This window comes from Oxyura jamaicensis, chromosome 20, assembly GCF_011077185.1.
Source record: "Oxyura jamaicensis isolate SHBP4307 breed ruddy duck chromosome 20, BPBGC_Ojam_1.0, whole genome shotgun sequence".
In the NCBI taxonomy this organism is placed as follows: Eukaryota; Metazoa; Chordata; class Aves; order Anseriformes; family Anatidae; genus Oxyura; species Oxyura jamaicensis.
The window spans coordinates 3,747,804-3,760,834 of record NC_048912.1 but is presented as its reverse complement, the minus strand read 5'-3'; the positions used below and the strand labels follow the sequence as shown (position 1 = coordinate 3,760,834).

At 41.3% G+C, this 13,031-nt stretch overlaps 1 protein-coding gene across 13 annotated transcripts in view; it reads left to right on the top strand.

Moving 5' to 3' along the window:
- PTPRT (protein tyrosine phosphatase receptor type T) overlaps positions 1-13,031 on the top strand; it is a 502,670-nt gene that overhangs the window by 436,356 nt on the left and 53,283 nt on the right. For 6 of the 13 annotated variants that reach the window (XM_035344283.1, XM_035344287.1, XM_035344291.1 and 3 more), the window contains exons 16-17: positions 5,663-5,710; positions 8,118-8,266. In XM_035344283.1, coding sequence (XP_035200174.1) covers positions 5,663-5,710; positions 8,118-8,266 — 197 coding nt within the window. Of the gene's footprint in view, positions 1-5,662; positions 5,711-8,117; positions 8,267-9,912; positions 9,931-13,031 lie in introns of all 13 variants that reach the window. The other 7 variants (XM_035344293.1, XM_035344281.1, XM_035344285.1 and 4 more) reach the window with 3 other exon arrangements.

Genomic DNA, 13,031 nt, shown 5'->3' with positions numbered 1-13,031 from the left:
GCTACAGAGAAAGTAAGGGTGTTCTTAAGCAGGCTCTTTGCTGTCGTTTGGTGGCTTCTGTGGATCAATATACTAGTACTTTTTCTTGGGTTACAGAAGGTTGACTCAGGAAAAGTGAAGAGGCTGCAGCTAACCTAAGCCTGAGGTTGAAGTGAAGTTCAGCAGTAGCAGAAACAAGTGGCAGTGGGCTGCAAAGATTTAATAAAGCAGATGTTCACCCCACAGCATATCACAGTAGAGGGAAGCCAGAGGTGTCATCAGACAAGCCTACATGTTCATAGCACCTCAGTGAAGCACTGAATGGAGATTTGAGCTCAGGATGCAGAAATCATGGAACTGTCTCTGGTGCTGCACCCAAACTATTTGCAGAGAGCTTATTCTTAGCTCCGTGCTTACGGTGTCCCAGATACCACATCAAACATGAGCTCTGCTAGCAGGAACATCTCTGTGGTAGAGGTAACACACAGATAGTTGTCACACGATACATACTTCCAGCATCAAGTTGTGCTTGGGTTTGTATTGGCGTTCGGCCTGTACGCTGATCTGCAAAACCAAGCTCTTTATTTTTCTCCCAAACAACTGTCAGCATATGAGGGACATTGCAGTAAGTCAGGGAAGAAAGCAGGAGAATCCATCAGGGAGCATATGATGAAGTTTTATTGAGTTTCATGTTTCAAGTTTCACATGAAATAGGGTGTTTTATTACGATTGCAGATGAAAATCTTAAATTGCTAGGGATTGTGTAATTCTTAGCAAAAGCTGATAGAAATTGCTACAGCCTCTTATGAACAGAGAGGTTTGATTTAAGTTTATTTGAAGTGTTGTGAAAATAAGAGCAGCAATATGTATATAGAGAGATTTTTTAATAGAATTGGCTTCCATGTTATGACCTTGTCCTGAAGCAAAATTGAATTCAATGAGTTGCCAGTGTTGAAAAGCAGGTTCTCAAATAGATCTGTTGGCAGACCTTTAAATACAACCATATGGACTACATCGCTTTATTTTTAGTTTCAGTTTCTGGACTTCAGATTTCTTGTTCTTTAAGTAATCCTTTTTTGCTTTAGGGTAATTCCTTTTACCCCTTTGTCATCTGCTGAACTGCAATTTCTTCTTCTTAGGGACCATAAATCTCCAACCCTAACTCTTCTTAACAGTTCTTGATGATATATCTAAGCCGCTGAGATTTGAAGTACTCACTGCTTCAATGAGGCCATCAAAAATACCCACTTATGAGAAGCTTCTTCCAGCCATTTTGTGCATATTGGATGAATTATTATGGGAGTTTTGTATGGCAACACTTCATTAAAAGCTTCCTACAACATATGGGAACAGATGTTATTATGACTGAAGGAGAAGGCTGTTAAGATCTTTAACACGTATAAAGTGGAAATAGAAACCCAGGAAGGCCCTGTTCCTCTCTTGATAGGTCATGATGCAGGGCTGGCTTCATTTGGGGTACTTCAGTCTACCCATCACTAGAAGTTAGTTGCAGATGCTTTGAGATACTCGGACAGAACTTGCTGTACCAATGGAGTAGGCTCAGTCTTCGTGGTTTTGTGATGGGAAAAGAGAGATGGAGAATTGGAGCTCCTGTCCTGATGTGCTCCTTGCACCACTGTCACCATGGTGAGGCATGAGTATTCTGAAATACTCTGTATTTACACCAGCATAAATGTGGCCTAAGTTTTCTATAGAATTGCTCTCTCTGACACATCGCATGCAAGTTAAATGCATTGTAAGATACTATGTACTGTATAACAAAGCAACCCATCCACCTCTGAAAGTTTTTTTTTCTTTTCTTAGATGAAGCTATAAAGCATAGGCAGCATGGCATCTGCTTTAAAGGAGGTTTTGCATTTAATGACAGACACTTCTTTTACAACAGCATTTTCCATTGCAGCAACCATTATCAAGGCTTTATTATTTCTTCACCAGGAAAAGGAGTGGAAATGTTTTATTTTCTGTGTGCAGTTGTTTTGTTGTTGTTGTTGTTTTCTGTTTGCTTGCTTGCTTTTTTCCTCCTTCTGCTGGGCTGGGCAATGGTTGCAGACTGAAATTTAATCAAGAGTGCTATCAGACCAGAGAAGTGTTTCTTTAAATGAATAGATCCATGTATGTATTGCAAGCACTGTTTGATGTTATTTATAAGAAAAGGGCACTCAATAGCCAATACATTGCTTTCCTTTGTCCCTGATCTGGCCAGAGTGCTGAGGACCCTATGGCACTGCAGGAAGCCCCTTCAAGTCCCATTGTCATTTCATACAAGCTCTAATTGTGGTGGTGGTGGTTTCAGCTGGGAGTTTCTCTTCATGGGACAGATTCCATCCACGTTAGCAAGCTGAATTTATATTTGCGTTTTCTGAAATAACAGTTAGTGCTGAATTTATTTCCACTGCCTGTAGGACATTTGAAAAGAAATAAAACATTGGTTTTATTTATGGGTATGCCTTTGTATAAATACCTATGTTCCTAAAGATTTCCCTGGATGGTGGGATCTGCCTGCACAGGTGATCTTGCTAAATCAGAATGTTAAGAAATTGTTTTTCTCATTAGATACTGGAAAAGCAAAGTCATAAATGAGTGGCCACGTTGGGCTAATTAAAGCAAATTTTAAAAGAAAATTCAGAAAGTATGTGAGCATTTATTTAAACATGTCTCGTGTCTGTGAGGTGAGTGCAATCTTCAGCTTTGCAGAGGGCTGTGCTTACTGACTGTTTATATCAGTATATTCTTCTGCATGGCTCTCGTGTACACTTGCCACGTCCAAAGTTGATATTGTTGTGAGCAAAGGTCTTCCACAAACAGTGATTAATTTGTTCAAGTAATGCTTAGAGAGTGTAGCCCTCCATTTTCCCTGACGCTGAGTTTGTATATGCAGAGTAAAAAGTGTTCAGAGCATCTTTGGACTTACACCTACTTTACAGCCCTTTCTCATGTCAAGTAGTGTTTGCCTTGTAAGCAGCAGTGGTGCAGTCCTCACAGCCTCTGCCTTGGTGAATTCCTTCTACTCAGGCTCTGAGTTTGGCTTCACCATGGCACGTACTAAAGAAAAACCAGCAAAATTGACTCTGCTTGCTGGTGTGGAGGGTTTGCCCTTACAGAGGCTGTGAGAACCAGTGAGATGCCTGTGCCCTTAGAGCAGAGGCTATTTCTGAGCTCTGCTGAGGCTACAGGAGGCAGAAAGGGAGGTGCAATGTGCTGTGGTTTTAAGCATGAAGATGACAGTGCACAGTGCAGGAACAGGGAGAGAGACCCACCAGCCTGGCTGTCAGAAGATTTCACAGCCTTACTTGCCCTACTTGCCCAACCTGCATGAGTGCTGGGCAGTTTCTGCGGTGTATAGTTGTCCCAAAGTCTAAAATGAACTCCTTTTCCTGTAATTTAGGCCCATTACCTTTTTCCCCAGCCCCTATAGACTGGGATAAGAGCTTTCCTGTGGTATCCTCTCATGGCTTTGAAGATTTGTCAGCTCTATTCCATCATCTTTGCTCTAGATGAAATAACCATGCTTCTTTTGGCCTTTGCTTGTAGGTCACGTTTTCTAGATTTACCTTTCATGTTCTGCTTTTGTGTATGTCCCTTTGGTACACATCTTTCTGAAGTGCAGAACTGGATGCTGTACTGCAGCAGGGGCTTTACCACTCCTGCATCAGAGCAAAAGGATTACCCGTGTCCTGCAAACCATACAGCCATGTATAATCCCTGCCTTATTTTCACACCAACATGAAACTGTTCTTTCAAGCTGAGCGTATGATCTAGTACACATCGAGGGGACAGAGATCCTTTTCAGTAGATCTGCTGTTTAACCACGGATCTTAGCTGGGTATTTGCATGGTTGATCTCTGCCCTACGTTTGTGCCGGTTCCATAATAAATAGTGTGTGTACTCCCAGCAGGCTGCTGCTCACAAATATCTAATAGGAATTGTATTTTGTAGCTTTCTTAAATTGCTTGTTTGAAATGAGGGCAATATGCAATTTTTGTCTGTAGGAGGAAATTTCATGTTTAACTTACATACTCTATACCTAATGTCTAAATTACCTGTGCATGCAAATCTACATTATAGTATATATAATCCATCCTTGTGAAACATCTAAAATTAAATCTGTCAGCGTACACGTACCAGAGCTTTTTAGGAGTGGCAGTTACAGATTTAACATTCACGCATGTAAAATTGATATAAAAATTTAGAGAAGAGCTGCTTTTAAAAATATAATCCTTGAAGTTTACCCAAGCCTCTACAAAACTGGAATCTGATCCTGTGAATTCTTCTAACTGAAAATATTCCTTGAGTTTTCTGATCAATGCCTATGGTAACAAATGCTTTTAACTTGATACCAAGTTTGTATTCCTGGACTGTTAAACTGGAAGCCCCACAGTTTTAATATAGTGTTTCAGCATTTTATATATATTCACTGATGAGTAGAAGTTTCAAAAATAGCTAAATCAAACCTCCATCGTATTTTTTTCTAAATTTGCACTTAGTTTAGGTTCACTGCTAATAGCTCTTGTCCTTGCTTTAGTTGGGTCAGCTTCAACTGCCTGATTATGCAGCTGTTTTCATTTTTTTATTCTGCTTTGAGCATCTTTCTGTCTCATCACTCCTTTGTGTGTATAATGCCCATAAACATCATCTCTTCATTTACAAACCCTCTTGAACTGAAAAGGGCAACCCAGGAAACCCCATCCATGGATTCTTGTTTTCTTCTTGGCACATTTTCCTTACACATAAATGTAAAACAGCCATTAATACCGCCGTACTCACATTTTGACATTTCAGTCTCTTCACCCTATGTTGATTGTATCAGACTCTTCTTCCAAGTATCTGCCCAGTCCTTTATTTCTTCCCCTTTTCAACTGCATAATGCATGAGACAGAAAGTGTCTTCTCGGTGCCTGGTGACAGACTGTGCTGGTTACATGCTCGAGGCAGCCTGCAGCTGGCCTGTGATTGACACTAATGCACTGATAGCAGTTTCCTCGGGATGTTGCCGTTGTTGTGTTTAGGGGAAGCTGGTCAGTAAGGAGAGCAGGAGCCGTGTCACTGATGCAGCTTGTCAGTGATTCACAGAGATCTCTTGAAGTGCCCTATTTTTGGAAACAGCATTTTCAGATAAATGCTTTTCCAATTCCAAAGACATTTTGACATGCTGGCAAATAAACCTCTACCTAGCCGTGGGTTTAAGTCACATCCCTAATGTTCTAGAAAGTGCTAGTCATTTGATTTTATAATCCTTTCTATGAATTATAAAGATGGTAAGGACCAAATAGGCTTAGTCCTGTGCTGCCACTCTATCCAGACACGTAACTGAGACAGAAAAGGCACATTTAGAAACCGAGAGCCCCTTGATGTGTCTGGCAAGCTTAGCTCTGAAATCCTCAAAAGAGATCTGTCTTCCTTTTTCCCTCTAAATTTAGATGAAGAATTTTTACATTCTTGGAAGAGAGAGGAAGAAAGGTGGAAACTGATAACGCCATGTCGAAAGCAAATTGTAGCGCTGTCAGATGCCAAACAGTTTTCCATGTGGCTTCTTCTGTGCACTTCTCTCTGAACTTGCATCAGCTTCAGCTGGTCCACCTGTGAGCAGCCTGCGCAGAGAGGCTGCCATTTGTGCGTGCGAGTTAGGTCGAGAACTTTAAACTCATGTCACCTTTTCTTTTTAGGCATTCAAGCCAATGTTTTAGGGGCCTCTCTGTCTTCTACAGGACCAGGTAGAACTGCTTTGCACAGGGCTTTTGTAAGCAGGCCTTTGGGGACTCATGGGCTTGGGTTTGGGGTGATTTTTTTTTTCCTGCGTAGAACATGCAGAAATGTTATTGCTTGTCCACTGAAAGAGAAGAGGAGTTTGCCAGCTCCAGCTCTTTGTAGCTTATTGGCATTTCTGAAAAGAAACCGAGCAATGGGATTTAGAGGTAATTACTGCCACAAATAATTTAATCTGGATTTAATAAGGAAGTCACCCTTTTTGACTCGCTATTTTTAAACATCAGTAGTGGTAGTGTGTAATGGCTCACCCCAGCAGTCCAGAGTGCTTGTTATTAAGGACTTGTGCATTTTGGATTAGTGCTTCCCACTGAGAAATTTTAATACCTGTTGCCAAAGAATTCACGTAGCCATGTATGATTAGCAAATCTAAAGGATTAAAATAACCGCATAGCAGGGTTAATACACTCCAAGACTATTGTTGTTACCTCAGGTACCACAGCACAAAAAAAGGGGGCTCACATAGCTGTAGCTCATAGCTAATAAATCTGGCTGTGCTAGCATTGCTATGTACTGGAAGCAAAGCTTTTAACATCATTAAACACCAGCTTTTTGCTTCATCATTCAAAGCCGGTTCCTCTGTTTGCATCTTCATCTACAGAAGTGGATACATCATGGAGATTTTGTGAGATCTAAATATGCACTCTATAATTACATACCCAATTTGAATAGCTGTGAGTTGGAATTGAAAGCACAACGCTGAACCTCAACTGGCCAAGCAGATGAAGAGATAGATGTGTTTGTTCAGAAGTTTGCAGCAGACATTAGACATTTCTCCACGATTTTGTGCTCTCCTGGTCTGGATTATGCAGCTTGCCTTAAGATAGTCATTTCCTCCAGACACGGACAAAGGTTTTAGCTCTCTGACCTTTCCTTGCAAATGAATGCCGCTGGCCCAGCTGCCCCACCTCGTGAAGGGCTGGGGCTCAGCTGTGTGCTGGAACTTGCTAGTAAATGTCACTCTGACATGTGCTGTGAATAAATAAAGCCTGTTGAAATATGTTGCAAGGAATATCCTTTTAAGAGTCTAATGAAGTTTAAAAGATGTACTTACCATAAGCATGTCATCTCAGTGAAGAAAAACCTCTTTGCAAAATGATTTAGTTGTTAGGTTTTTTTTTCTTTGACTTAGGGGGGAAAAGAGAAAACTAAAGCTCCTAGTTACAGTAATCTGTTTTTCTCCTTTTATTTTGTTTTATTTTCTTATATACGGAAGCCATTTAAGCAAAGTTCTTTGCTGGTTCCAGGGATTTGTGTGATATTTTTTCAAGGTGTGGGTTGTAGAATGTCACACATTCATTTTTAAACAGTTTTGCTCTCTGATATGAATGAAGCACAGGGCGGCCAAATGTCAATGGAAGCTTAGCAGCTCACTTTTCCTGCTTCTCTCCATTTCCTTATTATTAGCTGTGTTTGCAAAAGAGGAGCCTCGTTCTTGGCTTTGTTACTGTTTTTGGAGCTGGCACTGTTTCTACTTTCACCAATGTTTTTGAATTGTACGGTCACAGAATGGTTTGGGTTGGAAGGGACCTTAAAGATCATCAAATTCCAACCCCCCTGCCATGGGCAGGGACACCTCCCACCAGATCAGGTTGCTCAAAGTCCCATCCAACCTTAAACACTTCCAGGGATGGGACAACACTTCAGGAACTGGGCAGACCCTTCCAGGGATGGGGCATTGTGAGTTCTCTACAAAATAAGAAGAGGCCCAGTACACACAGAGGCGTATCTGGGCATAGTCATTTTTTAAATTACTTCAGCCTTTAACTTGCCCCCCTCTTCCTCAGACTGTCGATCCTCAGTGCAGTTTGGGTGTTTGTCAAAATCTAGTACCGACTGCTGCCCTCAGTGCCCTGCTCGGGGACAGGGCAGGACTCCTGCTCCAGCTGCCAGGTTGCACAGGGTCAGGCTGCACTCTTCACCAGAGCCGTCAGAGAAAGTCCCAGGTGCAGGTGGCCCTGTGGGATGGGTGCGGACATCCCGTGTACCTCCTGATCACTGCCTTCGCTCAGTGTCCTCTGCTCTTCCTGGAGCAGATGTCACCTGCTCCAGGGGCTTTCCTTATGCCACCCTCTTCACCGGTGACGTAGTGCTCCTACTGCTGGGGTGATGCAGGCTTGTGCACGATAAGCTACCGGGAGGGACAGCTAGGCTCACGGGCTGGCATCACCGTTTATTGTACTCCACACCAGTTATATTAAAAAGCTGTGGGGTTTCCTCTCGTGCGGTTTGCCATGTGCCCTGCATGTCTGTCCAAGTGGGATAATTGTGATTTTTCAAGATATTTTCTCATTGTTTTCTTTCTAATGAGGGAAAACTGACCTTGATTTCTCCCCTCTTCAAAATACCCTAAAGGAAGCTAGCCAAGAAGCAGAAGGAGACTCAGACCAGCACACAGAGGGAGATGGGTCCTGTGGCTACTTCAGACAAGACCTCTACCAAACTCAGTGCTGTTCACAATGAAGAAGCTTTCTCTTCCAGCTGCCAAGATGTTAATGGATTCAGTAAGTTTAACTTGCTTGCAGTGGATATGTCCCCCTTGGAGAGCTCTAGGTTCTTGAAAGGACCTATTCCCATGGGCACAATGCTGAGGAGCTAGGAATGAAAGTGTGAGGGTTCATTGTGAGAGCTCACTAGAAATCAGTTGTCTGAAATTCTCTTGCACTGCCCCTACCTTAACTCTCAGATGTGTGGAGAGCATTCCTTCTCACTCTAAATCTACCAAGAATAATTTATAAAGTCTGTTTTAAAAACTATGTCAGACATTCAAAAAGACGTGATCATTTGTTCTTTAGAAATATAGATGTAGTTTTTCCTTTGTGAGTAGAAGAGTCGAATCACATTACTTAGACGATTTCTAGGGTGAAAATAATATTTTCTGTATGAAGTTGTTATGAAAGAAAGCATGGTCTCATGGTTAGAGAACTGAAATGGAAAGACAGAATTTCTTCTTTTGCCTGTGTTCTCATTTTATTTTTCACATCACTTCCATAAAAATAATTGTAGTTAATATTTGTAAAACATGCAGACCTCTGTAGCTGGAAGACTTTTGTGGGAAAAGCAGCACAAAGTTATAATTTAGCCTTGCTAGATCCAGATTGAGTGCATGGTGGATTGCATGGTGGATTTGTAAACTTTTTGGTATTAAATAAATTTTAACTTAGACACTATGGGAATGTCACTCCTTCTTTTGACACTTAGCCTATAGTTTGAAGAGGGACCAGCTTTAAAAACAAAATATGTGCTAGAATTCTTCTGTCATTTTTAAGCATTTGTAATGAAGTGTTTTTCCCCTAATTACTAACAAGGATTTGCCTATGATAAAAGTGTTTTTATTATTATTATTATTATTATTATTTTTAAATCATTGAAACCTTGCTTTGCAATCTCAGATTGATTGGGACAGGCTGAGTGAATTTTTCTTTTTCCTCTGTAGGTCATGTCAAATTCCATCTGCATGCATTGCTACTGTCACTCTGTGTAACGTACCTGTGAGATGGATAAATAGGTGTTTGGGACTGTCAAGGCTAGCAGTGAACACTTCTCTCTGATATTAAATTGACTTGAGTCAAGATCTAATTTTCTCAGGTGCTGAGTAGCTGTATCTCCTAAAGAAGACAGCACGAGTTGTCAGTGGCTCATATCTTTGAAGGACAGGATAGCAGAGGCCAGCACTGTAACAGGCAGCCTAGAAATAGCAGAGGTAGCTTGTTTGAAATGTATGGGGAAAACAAAGTTTTTCAGTTTCTTCAGATTTTGGCTTTTTTAATTTAATTTTATTTTTTTTCCACCAGAAAATAAGAGAAGAGTTGAGCCTATACTGTTACCTCATTTTTTTTTCTTGGTATTTTGAGAGACTAATTAAAACAGCTGAGTCACTTAGTTGAAATGGCAACTCTAGAAAAAATCTTGTATCTAATTTTGAAAAAAAAAAAAAAGCGTACCTTCAGTTTTTGTTTCTTTTTTTTTAATTCAGTAAGTCCTTTGCTTGTCTGACATCATTGCAGATTTTATCACCACCTCCCTCTGTAACACAAGCCTGTAACACAGTCATGGGCTGATTCTTTTCTTTTTTTCTTCTTTATATCCATGAGAAATAATTACCAATAAGCTTTCATGATTTCTCCACATTTTTTTCCGCCAAGTCCAGGATGCCGAGGTGTTGGAGGTAAGTTCTCTTCAGTGCAGTAGCGTGCACATGCTGATATAGGAGTTTTATGGGTTTGGTACTGATGATATAGATAGAGAGAAAAAAAAGAGTAAAAGCCTTTCTTTTCAAAAAAAAATACCTTAATGCAGTTTAATACTTGAGGGTTTCTATACAGGCCTACTCTAACTTTTGAATAACGTAATAGGATTACTTTGTGACCTTTCTGCTAACTAATAGAGTTTTACAAGGGGTTATTCATCTTAGCTTTTGAAATCAGCTCTCTCTCAAATTCCTTCTTAAATTTTTCTTTTTACTCACTACAGGAAATAGTGTTTGTGAATAGTTCGTGACAGGGGGTCGTCCTCTCCATCTTGACCTCGGTTATGAGAGTCCAAGTTTACTGTAGCAGTAACATTAAAAAAAAAAAATCCTCTGTTGTTAGTAAAAATGCATATTTCTTCACCTACTCCATCTCAGTGCTTTAGAGGGAATGTCTTTCTAAATATTCATTGTCAGCTCTTGCAAATAGTGCCATCCATAAAGTCAGGCTGAAATGGGGTCTGTAGAGGCCTGCACTGCAGCAGGAGCACGCAGTCCTGTTGGCAATTTGCAGGTCTGAATTTTGTCACTTGGCAGAGATGCCTGCTGTTGTTAAATGTAATTATGTCCTGGGCAGTCCCAAGCACGAACAGAGGCTGGGTGGAGAATGCGCTGAGAGCAGCCCTGAGAAGGACCTGGCGGTGTGGGTTGATGAGAGGGCTGGAGCACCCCTTCTGTGCAGGCAGCCTGAGGGAGTGGGGTCGCTCAGCCTGCGGAGGAGAAGGCTCTGGGGAGACCTGATAGCGGCCTGCCAGGGAGTGCCTAAAGGGCGCCTACAGGAAAGCATCAGAAGGACGTTTTACAAGGACATGTAGTGGTAGGACAAGGGGTAATGGTTTTAAACTGGAAGAGGACAGATTTAGATGAGATATAGGGAAGAAATTCTTTACTCTGAGGGCAGCGGTGAGGCCCTGGCCCAGGCTGCCCTGAGAGCTGTGGGTGCCCCATCCCTGGGGGTGCCCAAGGCCAGGCTGGATGGGGCTGGGGGCCCTGCCCATGGCAGAGGGTGGCACTGGGTGAGCTTTAAGGTCCCTTCCTACCCAAACCATTCTGTGATCTGTGCTGGAGCAGTGAGACATCAGGTCTTGCTGAAAAGTGTAACAGAAATAGGCCCTCGTCTTTTCTGGCCCAAAGGGAAGAAGCTCTTTATCCCTCTTTCTGTCCCACACTGATAGCCCTTATTCAGGCAGAATTCTTATTGGTACTTATAAGAGTTTTGACTGGAGAGATTTTATGGACTCAGCCTGTGTATCTGCCATGATACAGAACCAGAATAGGTATTTGCTGAAAGATAAATTAGTCCAGCATTATTCCAGCTCATCTAGTTTTACCGAAGGGTCATGTGAAGGTGAATTGTTCATTTTTCTCAAATACTGGGCTGCTTTTTGCTGCCTTTTTTTTTTTTTTTTTTTAATATAGATATATATCCTAAATCCATTACAAATAAGCGATGGTATTTGCAATATTTGAGACTGCTGCTCAGTTTGCAGGGGGGTTTGGAAAGCAGTGTCATTTTCCTTGGAGTGGCACAGCACAGTCACATGCAGGCACCCGACCCAGTGCAGGGTTATTGTGAAACGAGGTGACAAATAGGAGACAAGGTGGACCTAAAATTATCCACCAGCATCTGTGTGCTGACCAGAAGGGTGTGCAAGGGGTTGTTATTGCACATAAATTTTGTGCAATTTGGCAGCCCATCTGTGTGATGGGAGAAGCAGTAGTATATCATCTCAGCAACGATGTGCTAATATGTCCTGCACAGAGGAGCTGCTCTTCCAGCTTTGCAATGATAAAATGCCATGGATGGGGCTGCAGATAACAGAGATCAGGCAGATCCTCTCCAGGGAGAAAGCTACATCACCAGTATTGCCAGCTCGACATCCTTGGGAGCTTGCTGTCAGGAACTATTTGATTCTGAGGATTTGATCTCTTAAAATGTATCCAGTTTTTCTAGAGACTGGTTATAAGGGTATGTTTAACTTTTGTGACATCTCAGTTTGCAAGAAGACTGCTTTCCAAATAATCTAAAGGAGTGACTTTGATACAGATTATTAGATAGGTAGCTTTAATGTTACCATCAGAGGCACAGTGTGAAGACAGCATTTAGGAAGCTGTAGGGAACTGAGATCTATGTTAGTGAGCACTATCATATACTTACCAAGTTACTGTGCTCTTACTAGCAAAAACAAGAGGAAGACATAGGTGAGTGGCGCTCAGGTTTTTAATTATCATATTTAACCAAGAACCATCTAAATTCACACCTCTCTGTATCCCACATCCTTTTGCAATGAATCAAATGCAAAGGCCTTAAAGATTTGCTGCAAGTCAAAACAGATGCATCAAGATCTAGTTGTTGTTGTTGTTACCCCATAGATAATTTTTTTATTCTCAGGTAGGATGCCTGATAAATGCAGTCCAAGGACCTGTAGGATCATGACCATGAGACATTTTCTTTAGCCAAAAAAAAACTAAAATAAAGAGCAATAGAGCCAAATTTCATCATTTAAAATTAAAAAAAAAAAAAAAAAAGGCAAAATACCAAAATTCCTTTTGTTGCCTTTTGTGCGAGTTTGGAATGTTTGCAGGGTTGGTTTCTTTACAAACTCTTAAAAAAAAAAAAAAAAAAAAAGTAGAGAATAATTTTAAGTAGAGAATAATTTAAAGTTAGAGAATAATTTTCAGAGTAGGGAGGAGCTTCCACCATTCTACATGACTAGAGGGAGCTGAATGGGCTCCCATGCCATTCCAGATCATGTATAGGGAATTTTAAATTAAGTCTTAATATCTACCCTGATGTGAAATCCTGTCTGGAAGTGTTTCCTGTGATGTTCATGCACTAGTCCTGGTGGGAACCTCTGGTGAGGTGGTGGCCCTGGGTGTGCATCTCGTTACACAAGCCACTACTGATTTTGAAAATTAGCTCTTTGAAAGTCTAAATTCGCCTCTCTGTCTCACAAGTATTGTTCATTTGAAAAACCTCAGTTGGTAACAATTTAAATCAAGTTCACTGGAGTGAGGCG